Below are 22,690 nucleotides of genomic sequence, written 5' to 3'. Positions count from 1 at the left end.
TTATTTACTCCCAAAAAGTTCCCTTCAATTCAAATCATGGTCTTTGTTTTTTGTTTATGACCTGGTTGGAAGCGTACTGAGCACATTGCATCAAACACCAGAAAGTGCAACACACAGGGTTTCACAAAGCAATTAATTTTTGGTTTCAGATGAGACTTAATATAGTTTATTTAAGGCTTTATAAGAGATTCAGTATAATGGTTTGAGCACTCACTGAGTGATCACCCAGCACGTCTTGCATGCAGGGATCACGTTTCCTATCTGAATTATCTGCACAGCACCAGGGATTCAAGATGAAGTTAGACAAGTTCCTGCTGAACCAGAACGTACACAGGTCAAGCTAGTCTCAGGACCCTGGTCTTTGACCAAAGGGCCGCCGTGTGAGCGGACTGCTGGGCACGATGGACCACTGGTCTAACCCAGCAACAGCAATTCTTATGTTCTTATATCATCTTGCTTTATTATTTAGGCAAGAGGATCAGGATATTTGAGCCTTGTGATTGGAGACCTCATGTTCAACATTTACTTTATTATGAGGCATATGAAAATGTGACACTTGGTTCCTTTATCATTTTAAAAAGAAAATACATACACACTCTTTCCTGCATGCTGGGGTTTTGATTTCTTTTCCTAACCATAGCTAGCACTGTACAGTACACAGAACCAAGGACATGTTTTAACTTCAGCTCAAAACAGCAGTAAAACAACATTTGGAAGGGGGAGAGATGATGTCCATCACTCTGAACAGAAGGATTGAGGGTATGCTGGGACAATTCCTAGGAAACCAATAGGTCTACTATAGGGGTGGCTTGCGGCTACCTCTAATTGCTGTAGCCAGAGGATGTGATTGCAGGTTGGTACTTCCTCCAGGAGGTTGCCAAGTATTTCGCATCGGCCAGCTAGCATAGGCAGGCCATAACACATAGGCAATAAGCAAGACTGAATTGGATACAGAGTTTGACAGGGTTTAACTACCCTATTTCCCTGAAAATAAGACCTATCCTGAAAATAAGCCCTAGCATGATTTTTAAAGATGCTCCTAATATAAGCCTAACCCCAAAAATAAGCCCTAGTTAAGATTGACCCCCGAATGTACCCGACACTCCCTGACTCCATCCCTGACACTAGTGCTGCCTGATTTGCTGAAAAAAAATTGGAGTCGTCGATTCAGCAACCCCCACCCCTGCTGCTGTAGGAGGCCTCAGAGCGGAGGTATGTCAGTCTCACAGTGGGAAGGTTGGTGGGATTCTGCTGCACAGGGGGATGGGAGGGAGGGATAGAAAGATGCTGCACAAGGGGATGGGTGAGAGGGGAGGAAAGATGCTGCACATGGGGGGGAGAGGAGAGGAAGGGAGAGATAATTGTTGTACATGAAAAAAATAAGATATTCCCAAAAGTAAGGCCTAGTGCATTTTTTTGGACCCAAAATTCATATAAGACACTGTCATTTTTGAGGAAACACGGTAGTTGCAAAAGCAAGTGCAGTGAGCCACAAGTGAGATAAAGGAGATCAAAACTCAGTTGAGGAAGCAGTATTTATTCAAAGACCTGACGTAGCTGGGTTTTGGCAAAATGCCTGCACCAGGGGTCATATGTATATGTCTATTAAGGTTCTTATATACCACCCCTCATAGAAACATCAAGGCGATTTACAAAATTATGGTAAGAAAAGAACCACATCAATAGGACAGAAGCAGAGAGAGAGAGAAAAAAATAATCCAGAGGCACTAGCCTGCTGGCCAACCCACTCAGCCATCCAGGCAAAGGGTCTTAGGCATAGAAAGCTTGCTGTATCAAATACTAACAATTGCTATTCAAGTACTGGCACTGTCATAATTGTACTTAACTAGGTAGATTGACTACGTGTGTTGGTCATTTTCTGTCATCGTCTACTATATTGCTGTGTGGGATTACATCCAGAGAGCACAGTTCTTTCTAAGGTAGGTCGGGTGTGTGTGAGAGACCACACAACATTCTTATAGCAGCTGCATGTGCCACACACCACTCCATGCAGGAGGAGTGGCATGGCTATCATCTATTTTGATACCAGCAACCTCAAGACTTACAACTAGGCATTTCCTTCTGCTGAGCTCATAATGTAGTAGCTCCTCAAGCAGGAAGTGCTAGCGTGTGAGTTTTGAAGTTGCCCTTAGCACTGGCCCAGAAGAGGGAGAGAGAAAGTAGTGAACCAATATAGCATGGGATCTTGCTGATTATCTGCTACTCTGAGAAGCAGAAAGGATTGGATGCAGGTCAGGGGGCAATAGACGACAGCAGATGCTAAGGAAAGGGAGGCAAGGGGGAAGATACTGGGGAAGAAGAGCAAAAGGACAAAAAAAAAAAAAAAAAGGCAGGAGAATGGGTACTAGGAAAAAAGGGGTAGGAGGCAGGGGAATGGCTGCTGAGGAAAGTAGGGAAGGAAGGATGTTGGATGTTGGAAAAATGAAGGATTGGTGGGGACCAAGAGTACGAATGGGAAAAGAAGTATGTGAATGAGGTGTGATGGAAAGGGGATGGAAGATAGAACGGAAGGGCAAGAGAGAGGGCAAAAGATGTGAGAAGAAAAGAAATGGGAATGAAACTTGGAAGATGAGAAGAGAAAGATAAATGAGAAAAATGGAACTCCTGACCTTAATGATAGCAGTGCTAAGTTCTGGAACATAAAGGGCTCCTTTTCCTAAGCTGCTTTAGGGCATTAACGTACACAATAGCGCGCGCTGAATTGCCCCCCGCGCTAGACCTTAACGCCAGCATTGAGCTGGCGTTAGTTCTAGCTGCGTAGTATGCGGTGTAGCACGCGGTAATATCCTGCGTGCGCTAAAAACGCTAGAGAAGCCCTAAGAGAAGCAGGTTGTGGGGTAAGGAGGCTGCAAATAAGACTGGGGACACCTTTATCCTACTGTACATATATATCACGGTTCATAGACAACCCCGCCAAAGACAAAGGCGCGCGCCGACAACTGAGCGCAAGACGGAGGCGCGCGCCGAAGAAAATTACAGTTTTTAGGGGCTCCGACCGGGGGTTTTGTTGGGGAGCCCCCCCAGTTTACTTAATAGAGATCGCGCCGGCGTTGGGGGGGGGTTGGGGGGTTGTAACCCTCCACATTTTACTGTAAACTTAACTTTTTCCCTAAAAACAGGGAAAAAGTGAAGTTTTCAGTAAAATGTGGGGGGTTACAACACCCCCCACCCCCACAACGCCCCCACAACGCGGCGCAATCTCTATTAAGTAAAGTGGGGGGCCCCCCACGCTCCCCCCATCGGAGCCGTAAAAACTGTAATTTTCTGCGGCGCGCACCTCCGCGCTGCACTCAATTGTCTGCGCGCGCCTTTGTCCCGGCGCGCTTTTGACCTGACACCATATATCACAGTATACACATGCATGCTAGGAACTTCAATAGGCTGATAAATCTAAACAAAATAATCCTATCAACTATCCTATCAACTATAATCCCCTCGCAGTCTTCTCTGTTCGCCCTAGAGAAGAGAAGACTGCGAGGGGATTTGATAGAGACTTTTAAAATATTAAAAGGGTTTGATAAAATAGACCAGGAAGAAGCATTGTTAACATTTTCGGAAGTCACACGGACACGGGGTCATAGCCTGGAACTGAGTGGCAGCAGGTTCAGGACAAACATCAGGAAGTTCTGTTTCTCACAGCGAGTGGTTGGCGCTTGGAATGCTCTCCCAGAGGAGGTTGTGGCGGAGACTACTGTTCTGGGTTTCAAGCGCAAGTTGGATGCACATCTTCTTGAAAACCATATTGAGGGATACGGGAAATCTGGGTCTCCCAAAAGGTGTACTTAAATGGGCCACCGCGTGCGCGGATCGCCAGACAAGATGGACTTCGGTCTGATCCGGTGAAGGCATTTCTTATGTTCTTATGTGAAACCTTTTTAATGGTTAGAACAGAATGAGCAAAAAATGAAGTTACCAAGAAGTACAAGTACAGTCTGACTCTAGACAGTATTTTGATGATAGGCAGAAGGGGAAAGGTGTGGGTTTGGGAGATGGAAGGTGGGTAGAATTCTACAGCTCATGGAAAGCCCAGATCTTTGCTGAGTTCTTTCTTTTATTTATTTATATTCTACATATCCTACAATTCTATGTGGATTACAAATTATTCAGGTACTCAATTGTACCTATCTGTCCCGGCGGACTCACACTCTGTCTAATGTGCCTGGGGCACTGGGGGATTACTGTGACTTGCCCAGGGTTACAAGGAGCAGTGCAGGATTTGAACCCACAACCCCCAGGGTGCTGGGGCTGTAGCTTAACCACTGCACCACACACTTCCAAAGTGTTTGTTCATTTGACTACAAAAATCTTTCTCTCCTGGATTATTTTAAATTTTTCTTTTAGTATGCTAATCATGAGGTCATTGAATCAGTTGCCTGGCCCTGAAAAGTGCTCCTTCATGGAGGAATCGCCTCAATCTGCTTTGCAGTTTTTAATCTTATGTCTGTGTAAATTGATCATTGTTTTTAACATCCGGCACATCTCTTTCATTTTACTTCTCCACTGAGTAGTATGGGGTCAATGTGATTAATCTGGGTAGAGGGTTTTGGTTTTTTTTTAAATACCCATCCAACATCTCTCCTCTTCCATGGAATCCTGTCCTGGCATCTGCCCTCCTAACTTTCAACCCTGACGCTTCTGCCCCGGTGCCTGCAGCGATTCATTTCTGCTGCTGGCCCCGGCCTCAAAGGCTTCCCTCTGCTGCATCCTGCCCTCACTGACCTCACTTCCTGTCAAGCCTTCAGGGCTGCCATTGGCAGCAGAAATGAATGGCTGCAGGCACCAGGATGCACGTAAGCTATAACTTGGGAGAGCTGGGGTGGAGAGTAGGACAGATGCCAGGACACCATGGAGGAGAGAGGGCATTATGGTGCTGTAACTGGATAGCAAACCAAAGAGAAACTGCAGACAATTGTACAAGATGCAGGCTATGTTTATTTAGACGATCTTTTGTTGCTCATAGTCTAACCACCTTTTAAGTTTTAACAGACAGGCTCATCATGTTCGTCTGTTGTGGCATTCTTAATCACTTAAGGGCAAATTCTATAAGAAGCGCCCAAAAGTTAGGTGCCTAACTAGGCACTGTTCAGCGCGATTCAAGTAAAATTGGGTGCTGTTTAACGAATCAGGCTGAGCGGAACCTATTTTGGAGGTGCCCAAGAAATAGACCAGCCCTAGGCACAACTAAAAGTTAGGCGCCTGGCTGAGCGCTTAAGCCACGCTTAAGAGCAGCGATTCTGCAACAAGGCGCCTTAACTTGTAGCCACGCCCACGCCTAACATGCATAGCGCCTATTTTTTTTTTTTTTTTTTGAAGGCCGCCTAAATTTTTAGAGGCGCCTTGTTACAGAATCGCGCCTTCTTGATAGGCGCCTAGGTTTCAATTGGTGCTGATTAAAAAGCTTAATTGAGCTTGTTCTTCAATTTAGATAGGCGGATATCTAGTTGGGCGCCATAGCTTTAGGCACTGGTTACAGAATTCGGGCCTTAGTAGCCCACACACAGATTGACCTCCAGCGTTCGTCTTTACACAGGCTATAGTTTGTTTGCGGTTTCATTTGATGCCTTTGTCAACCTGGGATCCCTGATGAAGGCGTGTTTACTGAAACACGGACTGTGTCGGGTCCCCTGGTTTGTTTTAAGGTGCCGTTTGTAACCGCATTTAGTCAATTGATATAATAAACTCTGCCTGCATTATTGTACGTGTGTCTGCAGTTTTCCTTGTTTCGGCGGCATTCTTAATACCATCACAGCTTAGGGACCCCTGAAGAACACGTGTTGATAGATACGCGGACCGTGATGGGTCCCTTGGTTTGTAAACAGGTGGTTATACTATGCGTAACAAAAATATTGTCTAAATCAGGGGTGTCCAACCTACGGCCCAGTGAAGTATTTTGTGCGGCCCGGTCGAGGACGATGCAGTGTTTTCCTCTGCTGCCCCCTGGTGTTTACCGTCTTGCCAGCTCCCTCCTCTGTCTTGCTGCAGAGTTTGCAGGTTTGTGCAGCCCCAGAAACATTTTTTTCGACCAGTGCGGCCCCGTGAAGCCAAAAGGTTGGACACCCCTGGTCTAAATAAACACAGCCTGCATCTTGTACAATTGTCTGCAGTTTCTCTTTGGTGTGCTGTTGATTGTAGTTCGCCGCAGACCTGTTGGACTTTGTTTTTGTTTGGCTGCAACTGGATAAGCCTGAGTCTACCCAGGCCCAGCTGTAGCTACGCCACTGTGGGAAAAAAAAAAAATGTTTTCTATGCCGTAGGCGGTTATTGAATCCGATGGAAGAATGGGATTCGTTAAGAGTGATGAAATTGAGAATCTCTTTTCAATCCAAACCCTGAAAATGCTATATTTTTTTTCCATTTCTGCCATAAAATGTTGGCCTAAACTATGCCAACATGGACTGTGCCCATGATCTGTAGATAGATGTCATTATTGAAGCTAAGGTAGTTATGAGTCAGAATAAATTTCATTTAATTGTGTAGGGTTTCTGGTGTGTATTTTAAAAATATGCATGTGCAGTAATAGTCATCTGCACGGGGAATGTTGCTTATTTATTCAATTTTCTATACCGTTCTCCCAGGAGAGCTCAGAATGGTTTACATGAGATTATTCAGGTACTCAAGCATTTTTCCCTGTCTGTCCCGGCAGGCTCAAAATCTATCTAATGTACCTGGGGCAATGGGGGGATTAAGTGACTTGCCCAGGGTCACAAGGAGCAGTGTGGGTTTGAACCCACAACCCCAGGGTGCTGAGGCTGTAGCGTCAACCACTGCACCACACTCTCCCACTTGCAGTAATTCTGTTGTAGTCTTTTGTACTCTGTTTTTCTACATCATGTTTTTATCTGTCATTTGTTTTATCCTGTAATCTGCTGAGAGACAGCTTGTGCTCGGATCAGTGGGATTTTTCTACCAAGTGAACTAAATAATTAAACGGTGACCCCCATACAGTGGCCTGTGGCAGCTGCTCAGTGTTTCTTTAACTCGTTCAGGCAGTCTGTGATGTCCAGTCTGAGGTTGTTTACTTTGTGTACTTAGGGTTTAACAGGTCCAGATATTTCCTTTTTGTGTCAATGCTGGATAGGATTAGTTTGACAAGCTTTGTTGGTTTGGGGTAGCATGTAGAAAAGTGGTTCCTATACTGTGGCTCGGGACTCCAAACGGGTGTCACATCAGCAGCAGATGGAGGGAGGGGGGGGGTCACTGAAACAGGGCTGTTCCCCTTCCCTTCTGGACCTCCACTGTAACCTGTGCCCAGTAGTGGCATTCAGCATGAGGACTGCAAGTCAAGCGTGGGATGAACACACCTGTTCCTGAAATACCTAAACAATTGACCCACTCTCCCAAACCTTCCCCCCTCCTCAGTCCACTTGAATTTCACGACACTGTGATACTTATAAACTGTTCTTATCGTAATTATTCATTGTTATTTTCTAATACATGCGGCCCATTCCTAACAGGGCCTCTCGGACATCACCTGCCAAAATGAACATCTTAATCTCTTGCTCAGCAATTTGTATTTCTATTTTCCTGCTTTCTTAAAATCTCTGCTCCCTGTATCTCCTCTGAATATCTGCTTATTGTATTCCGCTGAATGTCCAGCTATCTTGATTGTAAACCGCCTAGAAGTCGCAAGATCGTGGCGGTATAGAAAAATAAAGTTATTATTATTATTATTATCTAGAATCAGAAAAGAATAGTAATTATTGAAGAACTAAAGCCAGTACTGGGCACGGTCTGTGTCTGAATATGGCCGTTTGGTGGAGGATGGGCTGGGGAGGGCTTCAACAGCTGGGAGGGTGAAGATGGACTGGAGTGAGCTTTGACGGAGACTTCAGTAGTTGGAACCTAAGAACAGTACCGGACAGAGCTTTAGATTCTTGCCCAGAAATAGCTAAGAAGAAAAAAAACCCATATAAACAAATTTTTAGATTGAATCAGGTTGGGCAGACAGGATAGACCATTTGGGTCTTTATCTGCCGTCATCTACTATGTTACTATGTTAACATTCCCAGGCTCCATTCCCTCCTCCTGTATTGGCTTCCTGTTAGGCTGGAAATCCATTCAGATCCCTGGGGTCATGAACACACTGTCTTCGTGCTTTGGATAAAAGGGAAAGGGAGACGTGAATGAAGGATGGAAGGTGGAGGTCTGCTATTTTCTGTTCATCACCATCCCGGGCCACAGAGACTTTTTAATGGGTCATATTGGATTAAAGTTTGGGAAACGCTGATATAGAAGATTCTAACAGAAGTATAAGGTCAGTATAAAGGTTTTTCACTTTGGAAATGTGTTGATAATATTTTTCAGTAGTTTTTAACATATGTGTGGGCGGATGGCATGGCTAGTTTTGAGAAGGGTTTGGACAAGTTCCTGGAGGAAAAGCTGTTGTTGAGAGAGACATGGGGGAGGCCACTGCTTGCGCTGGATCGGTAGCATGGATTATTGCTACTCCTTGGGTTTTGGCCAGGTATTAGTGACCTGGATTGGCCACCGTGAGAACGGGCTAGTGGGCTTGATGGAACTATTGGTCTGACCCAGTAAGGCTATTCTTATGTTCTTAGGTGAACCAAGAATAGGACAATTAAGCCATTGTTACATCACTGATGAGATTGGCTCTGAGGCACAGTGGAATAAGGCATTATGACATCACAATCTCAGCTCTGAATATTGCTCTCTTTGGGGTTCCAGAATCTTGCTATTCTTTGAGATGCTGGAATGTTGCTGCTACTTGGGTTTTGGCCAGGTACTAGTGACCTGGATTGGCCACCGTGAGAACAGGCTAGTGGGCTTGATGGAACTATTGGTCTGACCCAGTAAGGCTATTCTTATGTTCTTAGGTGAACCAAGAATAGGACAATTAAGCCATTGTTACATCACTGATGAGATTGGCTCTGAGGCACAGTGGAATGAGGCATTATGACATCACAATCTCAGCTCTGAATATTGCTCTCTTTGGGGTTCCAGAATCTTGCTATTCTTTGAGATGCTGGAATGTTGCTGCTACTTGGGTTTTGGCCAGGTACTAGTGACCTGGATTGGCCACCGTGAGAACAGGCTAGTGGGCTTGATGGAACTATTGGTCTGACCCAGTAAGGCTATTCTTATGTTCTTAGGTGAACCAAGAATAGGACAATTAAGCCATTGTTACATCACTGATGAGATTGGCTCTGAGGCACAGTGGAATGAGGCATTATGACATCACAATCTCAGCTCTGAATGTTGCTCTCTTTGGGGTTCCAGAATCTTGCTATTCTTTGAGATGCTGGAATGTTGCTGCTACTTGGGTTTTGGCCAGGTACTAGTGACCAGGATTGGCCACCATGAGAACGGGCTACTGGGCTTAATGGACCATTGGTGTGACCAAAGGCTATTCAGTTGCTTCTAGCATGGATTATCAAAGAGCTGTCTGTGTCCTTCTGTTCACTTTTGTGTGGCCATATTAACTTCACCCGGAATCTTTGGAGTTTATGATGCCTTTTTTAGGGGTCAGCTAAAGAGATGATGATCCTCATTCCTGTAACCAGTTTTGCAGACCAGATTGGCTCCTTTAGATGGCAGATTTCAGACTAACATAACCATGCAACTTGCCTATTAGTTAAAATGCCTCAAGATTTTTAAAATATCACTCCCAGTTTGTTATTAGAGCACTTTGCCCAATAAATGTGCCCTGCCCCCCCCCAACCCCTCCAAAAAACAAACAAACCCAGGTTTATGCAAAATACTTTGTTAATTATATACATTGCCTGGCTTCTGATTGCCTAAGAAGAGACATCAGCGTAACATAAAAAGTTAGGCATACAAAAATCTTGAGGCATTTTAACTAATAGAAAAGTTGCATTGTTATGTTGGCTGTAGTGAGGACAATGTAATTTTGCCAAAATTCTAGGTGAATTTATGATTGTTGACTGTTGCTCTCATAAAAGCCTCCAATAAATAGAATGGGTCGTGCCACCTTTGGGAACCCCTTTTGCTAGACAAATTGAGAGGTCCTTTTACTAAGACGTACTAGCCGGGTGCGTTAGCCTTTAGCGCGGCTAGCCGTAGTAGAAGGACCCCTGAATTTCTTAGGAATGATGTTCATATAAAAGTGAACTGTAGTAGCAAGTAACAAGGCAGATATTTTCCAATACCGTGAATCATTGCAGGGACTTCGGACCTGACTGCGGCTCACAGGACTCGCCACCCGCGCTCACCGCAGACTGAATTTACGAGCAGCTTTGCACAGAGGCCAGCGGCTGGCGGTATCCCTGTTGCGGTGAAGGAAGCTGTAAGTCCAAGCATGAACTGTAACCTCTACAAGAACGAGAGGCCCTTCGGAAAAATCGAGAGGGGACAGATTCAGAACCAGTGCCAGGAAGTTCTTCTTCACCCAGAGGGTGGTGGACGCCTGGAATGCGCTTCCAGAGGGCGTGATAGGACAGAGTACGGTATTGGGGTTCAAGAAGGGATTGGACGATTTCCTGAAGGAAAAGGGGATAGAAGGGTATGGATAGAGGATTACTATACAGGTCCTGGGCCTGATGGGCCGCCGCGTGAGCGGACTGCTGGGCACGATGGCAGAGGCACTGATTATGTGCTTATGTTCTCTCCCTCCCCCAAGCACTTAGGAGGTGGTTGTATGAATGTTCTCCACCAGTAACTTTTCTCTTTAGCGATTCGGTCTGGACGCGCTGTGCATTTAGTGCTAATTCTATAATGGCATCTTGGCACCAAGATTCCATTATAGAATTGATTGATTTATTATATTCCTTATATACCACTTATATCCTAAGTGGTTTACATTCAGGTTCGTTATCATATTTCCCTATCTGTCCCGGTGGGCTCAAACTCTATCTACTGTACCTGAAGCAATGAGGGGACTAAGTGATTGCCCAGGGTCACCAGGAGCAGCAAGGGATTTGAACCCACAGCCTCAGGGTGCTGAGGCTGTAGCTCTAACCCCTGCACCCCATGTGTAAACACACCCTCTTAAACCATGTCCTTGGGAGGTCACGTGTCATGTGTAGTGTATACTGCACACCAAGCTGCGAGACATGCCCGGGCTGCGCCCGCGCATGCCCCATTGCAGTTAGACACCACGGCATTTAATTGCAACTTTATAGACCAGCGCCTGGTGTACATAGGTGCCAATCAATCTGAGGGGGCCTTTGATGCACATAAGAGGTGCCTACCTCTAGGCATCGTTTTATAGAATTGCCCCCATTTTTAGAGTCAAAATGCAAATCTGATATCATATATTTGGATAAAATAATGACTTGTTGCTGATCCAGGGCCAGTATTAGAGGGATGCCATTGAGGCAATTGCCCTGGGTTTTCATGGCTTGGGTGGCCCCAAGCCTGTCCAAAGCTGAAGAATATAGAGCCTGCGGCCAGGCTTGGGGCCTCTCGAATATCTGCCCTGGACTCAACAAAGACCCTGTGCTTATTTATTTTGTTTAATTACTTATATTACGCATATCCTACAAAACTGCTTATACATATTTCTCCTGTTGCCAAGAGTAGGCTCTCCCAGCTGAATTATCTCTCAACTCAAACCCCAATTTGGAAATACCTGCCAAGCAGAGCTGCTTTTCTGCTGACTGCCTCCCTCCCCAGCAGAAGAATGAAGCCTCTGGTGGGTGAACTGGGGCTGATGAGGTATGGAGGAGAGGAGACTCTCAAGAGACTAGTTGAACTCTTTAGAGACCAGCAGTGCTGGATATTGCTTTGCAAGGATGCAACCCTTTGCCATTCCTCCATGCATGTGTGTGTGTGGGGGGCTCTTTTAAATTTGTACTTTCAGCAGGTGAGTGGGTTAGGTGAGATTTTACCTTCCAGAAATAAGAACATAAGCCTGAATGATTTGATAACTCTCTCTCTTTTCCTCAACACTTCCTAGTTTAGGATGGCTCTTTTAGCTGTAAGGGTGATAAACATTTCTATTTTTAAATGCCTTCATCTTCTTTCTTGTTAGCAATGCAGTGTGTTTAACATATTCTTTAAGATTAAATTATTTTGTTGCAGTACAGGGGGCCCAGGTGAAATAAGGTAGTCTTCATCCTATTTTTAACCTGTCAGCAAGTGTGCCAACCTGTGCTAAGAATCTCAGAGAAGGAGCCACTTATCTTAGGAGCTGGGACGTGGCAGGACAGGGCAGAATGGGCACCTTCATTGTCGCCAAACTGTGTAACATAGTAAGTGAAAGCAACCTCAAGGACAGTATGACGCAGGATCTGATCACGTTGGAAAACTGGTCCTCGATATGGCAGCTGGGCTTCAATGCTAAAAAATGTAAGGTCATGCATCTCGGCAGCAGAAATCCATGCAGAACATACTCCTTGAATGGAGAAACGCTAGCTAGGACTTCAGAGGAACGGAACTTGGGGGTAATCATCAGTGCAGACATGAAAGCTGCTAAACAAGTGGAGAAGGCCTCATCTAAGGCAAGGCAAATGATGGGATGTATCAATCGAAGCTTCGTCAGCCGCAAACCTGAAGTCATAATGCCACTCTACAGAACCATGGTGAGACCTCATCTGGAATACTGTGTGGAATTCTGGAGGCCACATTACCGGAAAGATGTGCTTCGAGCTGAATCAGTCCAGCGGATGGCCACTAAGATGGTCGCCGGACTCAAGGGTCTCTCATACGAAGAAAGACTGGGCAAACTGCAGCTCTATACTCTGGAGGAGCGCAGAGAACGGGGTGACATGATTGAGACATTTAAGTACATCACTGGTCGCGTCGAGATGGAAAACGATATATTCTTTCCCAAGGGACCCTCGGTCACAAGGGGGCACCCCCTCAAACTCAGAGGGGGGAAATTTAGTGGTGACACCAGGAAGTATTTCTTCACGGAAAGGGTGGTAGATCACTGGAACAAACTTCCGGTGCAGGTGATCAAGGCCACCAGCGTGCTCGATTTTAAGAATAAATGGGACATCCACGTGGGATCCCTACGAGGGTCAAGTTAAGGAACTAGGTCACTAGCACTCAATGGGGTGGGTCAGTAGAGTGGGCAGACTTGATGGGCTGTGGCCCTTTTCTGCCGTCGTCTTTCTATGTTTCTATGTTTCTAATGTCCACTTTCTCTGAAAATAAACAGAGGACTTTAGGTCCCCACTGCTGGCTTTTCTGCACTTTCTCCTTGGTACTGGATTCATAAGAACATAAGAAGTTGCCCCCGCTGAGTCAGACCAGAGATCCATCTTGCTCAGCGGTCCGCTCCCGCGGCGGCCCATCAGGCCTAGTGCCTGAACAGTGGTCCCTGATTAATTTTGTAACTTACCTCTAATCCCATCCCTATAATCTACCTCTACTCTTATCTGTACCCCTCAATCCCTTTGTCTTCCAAGTACCTATCCAAAGTTTCTTTGAACCCCTGTAGCGTGCTCCTGTTTATCACATCCTCTGGTAGCGCGTTCCATGTATCCAGCACCCTCTGTGTGAAAAAGAACTTCCTGGCGTTTGTTCTAAACCTCTCCCCTTTCAATTTCTCTGAGTGCCCCCCTTAACCATCTGACCCCTAGAGAAATATCTTGAAAAGCTAATGAAAATAAAATTAGGACCAATACAAAAAATAAACGCCCTTTCCAGTCCCTGCTACCTCATAGGTAGCTATTAGAGAATGACACGGTGACAAAATTCATCACCGTTCCCGTCCCCGCGGATAACCGCGGGAAACCATCTTCATGTCATTCTTTAAGGAGAGAGGGAAGAATCAGAGTATGAATGGCCACAACCACTGACCCGCAAGCTTTGCTTTGAAGAATGCTGGTGTAGAAGGACTGAGGTTGAGATAGACACTACAGAATGACAGTCTCTGGTATCCAGAGCAGATATTGTGATGTCATAATGCCTCATTCCACCAGTGCCTAAGAGCCAATCACATCAGTGATGTCACAATGGCTTCATTATCATTGGCTCACATAAGCACAGCCACTGACTCGCAAGCTTTGCTTTGAAGAATGCTGGTGTAGAAGGACTGAGGTTGAAATAGACACTAGAAAATGACATGGGATTATTTCCCGCGGTTATCTGCGGGGACGGGAACGGTGATGAATTTTGTCACCGTGTCATTCTCTAGTAGCTATGCCTCTCCCCTTAAAGTCTACTCAGTATATAAATCTATATGGCAACCAGTTTTCCTGCAGCGGTAAAGAGCTGACTTTCATGAAAATATCAAAGCAGATTATTTGCCAGTTAACAATATGAAGAGCAAAATATGTGGACTTATTTAAGAAATACAAACTGTGTGAAACTATTGAAGAAAGTCTCCAGGTCAATATTAAAATGCTGTGGCATTTGTATTCATCACCACTAGCCAGATAGTGAGCCATGCTGACCATGTGATCACCGCTGACTCTAAGGATAATACCGATATTCAACCACTATCCAGATTGTTGTGGGTTTAAGTTAGGGTAGTTTGCTGGTCCAACTTTATCTGCACAGCTTTATGGATAGTGGCTGATTATCACCAAGTATAGAATTAGGTAGAGACAGGTCCGGCCCACTTACTAGACACAGCACCCATCCACCTATGGTGGCACAGTTGCTGGGGCAGCACTAGCACAGCAGTTAGTCACTAATCCACAGTCAGGTTGGACAGAATTGGACCTTAACCATCTGACCCTCTATAACAGGAAGTTAAGAAGTGGCAGAATACAGCAGGCTTTATGGATGCTCAAGGCCCTGAGTTTACCACACTGAGGTTTAAAGCACAGGCCCATGTGAATAGCAGGATGGTGCAATAGCAACATTCACTAAAGGTGAGGGCAATGGTGTAGCTAGTGTATTTGACACCTGGGGATGATAAATTTTTAACAACCCCCTAGGAAAAGGCTGCATCTTAAACACTGCAATAAGCACTAGAACATCATACACTCATTGTAAAACTAAACAAGCCAGATTAATGCAGATTGATCTTGTTCAGTCAATGCTAACAGAAAACCATGTCCTTTTCATACACACAGAATACAGATACACTTTCACTTAGTATGGAATAAGTAATCACAAAATGAAAATAGAAATATGTGGACAAAGTTAAACTGAACCACCAAGAAGCCAGACTCTGCATACAATGCAACACCACAGAAACAGTGACACATAGAAACATACAACATGACAGCAGATAAAGGCCAAATGGTCCATCTAATCTGCCCATTTACAGTATCTACTATCTCCTACTGTCCCTAAAGGATCCCACTTGCCTGTCTCACACTTTCTTGAATTCAGATATACTCTGTCACCATCATCTCTACCGGGAGACTATTCCATGCATTTACCACCCTTTCTGTAAAAAAGTATTTCCTTAGATTACTCCTGAGCGTATTTACCACTTAACTTCATCCTATTCCCTCTCATTCCAGAGCTTCCTTTCAAATGAAGGTAACTTACCTCATGCACATTTATTCCACATAGGTACTTAAACGTCTCTATCATATCTTCCCCCACTCCCACCTTTCCTCTAAAGTATACTAATTGAGATCTCTAAGACTGTCCCCATATGCCTTATGATGAAGACCACCAACCATTTTAGTAGCCTTCCTCTGCACCAACTCCATCCTGCTTATATCTTTTTGAAAGCGCAATCTCCAGAATTGCACTCAATATTCAAAATGAAGTCTCACCAGAGTCTTATACAGTGGCATCAATACCTTCTTTTTCCTACTGGCCATTCCTCTCCCTATGCACCCTAACATCCTTCTAGCTTTTGCTGTCACCTTTTCAACCTGTTTGGCTGCCTTAAGATCATAATGTACTATCACACCCAAGTTCTGCTCCTCTTTCATGCATAAAAGTTCTTCACTTCCGAAACTACTGTTCCCTCAGGTTTTTGCAGCCCAAATGCATGGCCTTGCATTTCTTAACATTAAATCTTATCCCAAACTTCAGACCATTCTTCAAGCTTTGCTAGATCCTTCCACAAGGGGTGTTGCAGATTTTTATATCATCCGCAGAGAAGCAAAACTTACCTGACAGCCCTTCAGCAATATTGCTTACAAAAATGTAAAAAAAAAAAAAGAACAGGCCCAAGAACCAAACCTTTAGATACACCACTAGTAACATCCTTTTCCTCAGAATGATCTCCACTGATCACTACCCTCTTTTGCCTTCTACTCAATCAGTTCTTGACCTAGTCCGTCACTTTGGGGCCCATACCGAGGGTGCGCAGCAAAAGAAAGAGAACATCTCCAATACACTGAATTATAATTTTTAAAAAGGGAATACTTATTTCATCCTATTAAGTTGATTAAATTAGATGACTATACAGATCAGTGTTATTCGCTGACAGTTCACCAGCATGGCATGTGTTTCAGACTTTCTGGATATCTCTAATAAATAAGCATGAGACAGATTTGTATAAGGTGCACATAGTATCCAGACAAATCTATCTCATGCTTATTCATTACAGCTATCCTGAAAACCCAGATCACTGGTGGCTCTCAAGGGCTCGAAATGAATATAAATGGTAAAATCACAACTTTCCATACACAGGTGAATTGCATTGAGAGAGAGAAGATCCTTAAGTACCAAGAAATGCAGTCCTAGACCAAGAAAGATAAAGAAATATTGCCCATCATTTTAGGTGCCACAGGCTTGATCAAAGAGAACTTCCAAGTGTCCCTGGATATGTTGCCTAAACATGTTACATCTTATGTATGCCATAAAAAAGATTAATTGGCACAATGCAAGTACTAGCTGCCCAAATCCCTGCAGCGGGCAGTGTTCAAGGCCCAGTTAAAAGCCTACCTCTCAGAGAGTGCTTTTGACTCCTAACTCCTCTCACCTTGGGTTCTGCATCCCCAACCCTCTATATGTCGTGCCTGTCTGTCAAAGTTAGATTGTAAGCTCTTCTGAGCAGGGACTACCTGTAAATGTCACAATGTACAGCGCTGCATATGCCTTTCAGCGCTATATAAAAGAAATAGCAGTCTTAGTAATAGATCATACTCCAAATACCCTAGGTTAGGAGTGAGATTCATTATTGTCATGGTATGCATGAAACTAACTCACTTGGAATGATTTCTCACAAGAAAAATTCTATATAACCTCTCTTTATTAGAAAGAGCTGCCATACTTATAAGTTGAATGTGCTTTTATTGTATTATTATATGTTACACTAGTCTTTAAGCCCGTTACATTAACGGGTGCTAGAATAAATGTGTGTGTCTGTCTTTCTTTCTTGCTCTCTCTCTCCTTGACTGCTTTCTTTCTGTCTGCCTTTCTTTCTTTCTGTCTCTCTCTTTCCTCAACTGTCCACCACCACCCCTTCCTTGCCTGCTCCCCTATCCAGCAGCAGCCCTTCCCCCTTTCTTTTACCCCCCTGTTCAGCATTACCTCTTCCCTGCTACCCCTGTCCAGCAGTAGGCCTTCTCCCTTCCTTTCCCCTCCCCCCCTACTGTCCAGCAGCACCTGTTCCCTGCTCCCCCTCCACTTCCCTGAGCATTTGAGAATGTTTACCAGCATGGAACACCTCAGAACACCCTCCAGCCATTCTTCTAGGCACCAGCTACCAGCAGTGAAACTGCCACCGCTGCTCAAATGCCTGCAGCGCCGACAGCCATCACAAGCCACCGTGCGCGCGCCTCAAGCCACCGTGTATCGTAAATATAATACGGCCACGGAAGGACACAGTACACTGTCACGGATCACAAAACCCTAAGTGCGCATGTGAGCTTAGGATTTTATTATACAGGATTTTATGTATTGCACTATTGAAGTTTGGAAAATCAATAAAAGAATTAAAAAAAAAAAAGAGCTGCCATAAAAATGTACAAAACAATTGAAATAGAGAATGTGGATCAGTATCTCCTTAGCTGATCCCTAAAAAGGCATCAAAACCGTAAAAGAATCCGGGTGACTGTATAACTGAAGACATTCTGTATTAGTGACATTTGCGAGGGTTGAGAGGCTCATTCCAGATACACTTCCCCCTCCCCATTCGCGGTTTCTGCACTTGCGATTTCACATAATTGCGATTTTTTTTTCTGGGGAGGGGGAAAATAAAAAAATACATATTTTTTTACCTCCCTGCCGCCTTCCCGGCCTTACCTAGTGGTCTAGCGGATTTTCGGGGCAAGAGTGATCTACCTACGCTCCTGCCCCGTGCAGATCGCCATGAGGAAATGGCTATAGGGAGTTCCTGTCGTGGTCTCGAGAGACTACGGGAACTCCCAGCAGCCATTTCCTCATGGCGATCTGCACTGGGCAGGAGCGTAAGAAGATCGCTCCTGCCCCGAAAGCCCTCTAGGCCACCAGGTAAGGCCGGGAAGGCGACAGGGAGGTGAGGGGTGGGTCAGAGCCGGATAATCGCGGTTTTTCACCATTCGCGGTCCGGCTCTGCCCGTATCCCCCGCGAATAACGAGGGAGAAGTGTATGTTCAAGCCAGCGACATAAAACCAAACATTAATTTTACCAAACTGTAATCTACATTTTTAGTTGTACAGAACATGCAGACGTGGTAAGAAACATCCTAATGAAACTGTACTGTTGTATTATTTTTCAGAAGTTAAGGCAGGTTTTGGTGGATATAGGGCTCCTTTTACTAAGCCGTGTTAGGACTTTAACGCGCGCAGCATTGCCCCGCGCGCTAGACCATCATTGAGCTGGCGTTAGTTCTAGAAGCCTAGCCCGCGGTAATTTCCCGCGTGCGCTAAAAAAACGCTAGCGCGCCTTAGTGAAAGGAGCCCTTTGTGTATATTCCTAGATTTCTTCCACCCATTTCCTAAGTGGGTCTTTTCTTTTTTTATGCATCTCTTAATGCATTTTAATGCATAACTATGAAAGCCAAATAAAGCCTAAGCTGTACTACACAAAGGCCAGTTTGACTGCTAAAACTACACAGTTTGGACAGTAGTAAACTCTTGCAAAGATTGGGAAGTTAGCTTCCTAGGGCTAAATCGGTGTGTGGAGGGGCGGGGGAGGGGAGCTGTGATGATTAGACTTCATTTTACAGTAAATTCTATTTGCTAATTGCCTTTTAATCTGTTCTTATAGCCTTTGTATTCAAATGTTATTTTTTTTGAGGGGGAAGGCAATTTGACTACTTTAAAAAAAAAAAAAAAACTAGCCTGCCTCTTCCATTCCTTGGCTTCAGATGAAATGGTTAATCGATTTTTTTTTTTTTTGCTCATAAATCCACTCAAAGGTTTGTTCTGAACTAAACGAGTGTCAAAATCTACAAGCATGTAATTAAAGAAAATGCATAACTATGAATCTATACCATTTCAGATGCATCCTTACCTTTACTAGGTCCAGAACGTGTGAGCATAAAAAGAATCCAGCATACCTGAAGCCAAATTGGCAAGTATTTATTAAAAAAACAAACAAACCCCAAAACCATCTGTAGAAAATTACATCATCAGACCATAATCTGTACATATACACACATGTACATAAGCCATGATAAGGGCCCAATTGTAACAGCATTAGTTCTTTGCATTCATACTCAAATGAATTCTGACGCCCCCTTCCACACACAATGAATGGGAAACTTTTCAAGAACGGCTGTTTCATTAGGCACAAAGGCTGCCAGGCACATTGGTTACACTGAATCCTCCTCTTGTGCGGAAGAGGGACGTCGCACTGATCTGCTTTTGGGTTTAGTAACGGGATCAAATTTTCCATTTAGGACCGCCAGAATCCACGAAAGAAATCCCCACCAACAAATGTTGGAATTTCATAGTGTACTTGGAGGAACTTTTGGACACTGTTTTCAGAAGCAAATCTTCATCGCTGAAGTGTAAAATGTGATTTGTGGGGCTGAAAGTCTCCATAGCCCAAGGTCTAAGCATTTTGTTGGCAGCACCAGAGTCCTGTGGCTAGAGGGCTGCCATAAGTGGCACTTTAGATAGCGAGGTGGCAGAACAGCGGGAGTGGCAGCACCAGGAGTGGCAATGTAGAACCTAAGCACCCTGTAGGAGCTGTGGAGCGCATCTGCACGTGGTCTTCCTTGGGCTCCACTGCCTCCTCAGGCCCCTCCTCCTCCTCGTCCTCCACTGCTTCTTCCTCCTCTTCCTCAGATGGCTCGTTATCTTCATCTTGGCTGCCTGAAAAGCAGAGGCGACCCATGTTGCCCTTCAGAACCTCGCAGAAAGGCCGCTCCACGCCGTCGCATATGCAGTGTGCGAGCCGTGGGCCAGGGGGCGTGGCAAGCAGCAGACGGATGGTGTGGCGGCAGGCTGCTGTGCAGCGTCGCCCATTGAAGAGTTGCCCGCAGCGGCTCAGGTAGGCGCTGAGGGTGGTGCCACACGCTGGCTCCTGCTCACAGCGTCTCCGCGCGTCCATGCAGCCCAGGCCGGCTGCGGCAGGCCTCGGCAGGCAGGGCTCAATGACGGCCTTCAGGTGCCGGCAGCGAACATCTATCCCACATTCACAGCTTTCCAGGGCGGCACCGGCTTGTGTCTCGTTTAAGCGCACCAGGGCCCCAATGCAGTGACTGGGACAGGACGCTGGGAGGTGCCCATCTGACTCCAGCACGGGCTCACAGGCCGCCTGGTACTGGCTATAGGCAGAGGCACAGGTGGGATCCTCCTGGCAACGTAACAGCGTCTCCCAGCAGGGACCCACCGAGCCTGCCCCGACGGAGAAGCACAGCAGGAGGAGCCAAAGCACAGGGAGCAGCCAGCCCAGGACCCCACACCTCTTGTTCCCTTCATATCTCCTGCGCCTCCTCATTGCACTTTTGCTAGAGCCTCCATGCGCTCCGCTCCAGCTCCCTAAAGCTGAAGAGCCACCTCTGTTGTTGTGCAGGGGCACGTCCCAGCCGGCACCCTCTCAGGCTGGATTCCAGTCTCTCTAGCACTGATCTGCCCTCTCGGAAGCTTTTAGACCTCCGCCACCGTCTCTGGGCTCTCGGTTCTAGGTCCAGTTTCTGTAATAGCAATCAGACCTCAAAAGTCTCTTCCCCCGTCCTCTAGGAAGCCAGTACTGCCTCAGCCCTGTTCCAGTGTCCTTAATCCAGCTGCACCCTCCTGGACTCTTAATCCTGTCCCATTCAGGCCTGGAATTTGGAGCTGTTGGGCTCCGTGTGTCAGGGCTCCCCCTCCTCAATGCAGGGGTTATTCCGTACTGGTGTCCTCTTCCCTGTGCAGTCTATACGCTTCATTGCCCAACCCGTCCCCTGGCAGAAAGGGGGTTTGTCCTACATGCCGGGGGAAAGGGAGGGGGCTTCATTCCCACACTCGGTGCCTTGTAAACTCCTGCTCCTGCTATTGTTTTTGCTCCTTTGCTTCTCCCCTCCCCTCTGCACTTGGAACTTGGAGATCCCAGATGAAAATGTTATAAATGCTATTGCCCCCCCCACCCCTACACCCCTCCATTTTATGCACAGACAGCCTGTGTGGTCCTCAGGCATTTCCCATTGCACCAAGGAGTAGTACAGAAGAGCCAGAGCTAGAGCCATACCAGTGCCAGGTGGTGTTTGCAGCCACCTCACCCCCCCCCAAAAAAAAACAAAAAAAAAAACACACAAAACAAACATAACAAAGAATATAATATATATAATTCTATAACTCAGTTATACACAGGAAATCAGAGCATTGCATTAGTAACTGGGGATCTGAACGACCTTTGCCAGTGGTTAGACAGCAGAGACTACTTTTCTTCTGGGGTTGGCTTTGGAGGGGGTGGGGGGTGGGGGGGGGCTGCTTTCTATTTTAGTTCCTACTGAAAGGAGAGAATAGCATTTTCTAGCTGGGTTCACCCCTTTTATGTTCGATGGGCCGCGCAGTGGGCTAGAACTTTTATGCCACAGAAGATTGTTCACGCCTTGCAGCCTGTCAATGGGGGCTTTTCGTAACGCTGAATCCATTTTACGGCCACCGCCTTCACAAAGCGCCCTTGAGAGCCTACAAAAGGAGAACCGTTCACTCCATTTCCCCTGGCTGCTGAAATGGAAACTAACTTGAATTGCCCCGGCCCTATCCTCGGAGTCATGGGGGGAGGGTCTGGCAAATTCTCCGGCTCTTTCGACAGCTAGACAATATTGCGGCTTCTAAACCCTAAAGTGAGACAGGGCAATAGGTGCTTGGACAAAAACGGAGTCCCCTGACACCCCCCAGAGAAATAAACTTTGATAAGAAATAATAATTAAAAAAAGGGTAATAAGTTGTCCAAATACCTTGTTCTCTGAGCTTAGGGAAGCCATTGGCTACTCATTTGTACAACTTTTCCCATTCAGCCTTCAATATGTTTCCCGTGTCCTCGGTTATTGGCTGGATATTCTTAGAATTTCTTTGTGTGTGTGTGTTTTAACAATTATACCAGGTTATGAAGAGCGGAACGCTGCTAATCCACACAGTTGAACAGCGGGCATGACCTAACGCTTGTAAACAGATTGCCAGCTTTTTTTTTTTAGATCTTTATAAAATTTTGAAATATTTGTGCTTGGAGTTCTGCCCTTCTTCCTCCTCTTCTGCATCTTGGGGGAGGGGGAGGAAGTGATTGATTTAGGGTCAGGCCCCCGGCCTAAGTGCTATTAGAATTATTCTATTCTTTGTCCGCAGAGCAGGGTTTGGTGGATCAACAGCTGATATGCAGCTGCATAAAAGCTACAGTCAGTCCTGATAAGGATGTGGAATTGTGACTCAAGACAGAGGTTTGGTTTATTTTTTTTTTTTGGGGGGGGGGGGGGTCACCTCTAGCTGTTGTGGTGTGCACGAATTCCAAGCCTTGGAAAAATGTAGCACA

The 22,690-nt window shown here is 45.6% G+C and overlaps 1 protein-coding gene across 1 annotated transcript; it reads right to left on the bottom strand.

Annotated features, from left to right (window-relative positions):
- Window positions 1–4,641: 4,641 nt before the first annotated feature.
- Window positions 4,642–20,677, bottom strand: LOC117348518 (growth arrest-specific protein 1-like). The gene is made up of 2 exons (XM_033920734.1): window positions 20,000–20,677; window positions 4,642–4,791 (listed from the first exon to the last, which is right to left on the bottom strand). The coding sequence occupies exons 1-2, from the start codon at window positions 20,675–20,677 to the stop codon at window positions 4,642–4,644; spliced, it is 828 nt and encodes a 275-aa protein (XP_033776625.1).
- Window positions 20,678–22,690: the final 2,013 nt, after the last annotated feature.

This window comes from Geotrypetes seraphini, chromosome 14 (assembly GCF_902459505.1).
Source record: "Geotrypetes seraphini chromosome 14, aGeoSer1.1, whole genome shotgun sequence".
NCBI lineage: Eukaryota > Metazoa > Chordata > Amphibia > Gymnophiona > Dermophiidae > Geotrypetes > Geotrypetes seraphini.
The sequence above is the reverse complement of the archived record's forward strand: the minus strand, read 5'-3'. Positions and strand labels throughout refer to the sequence as shown.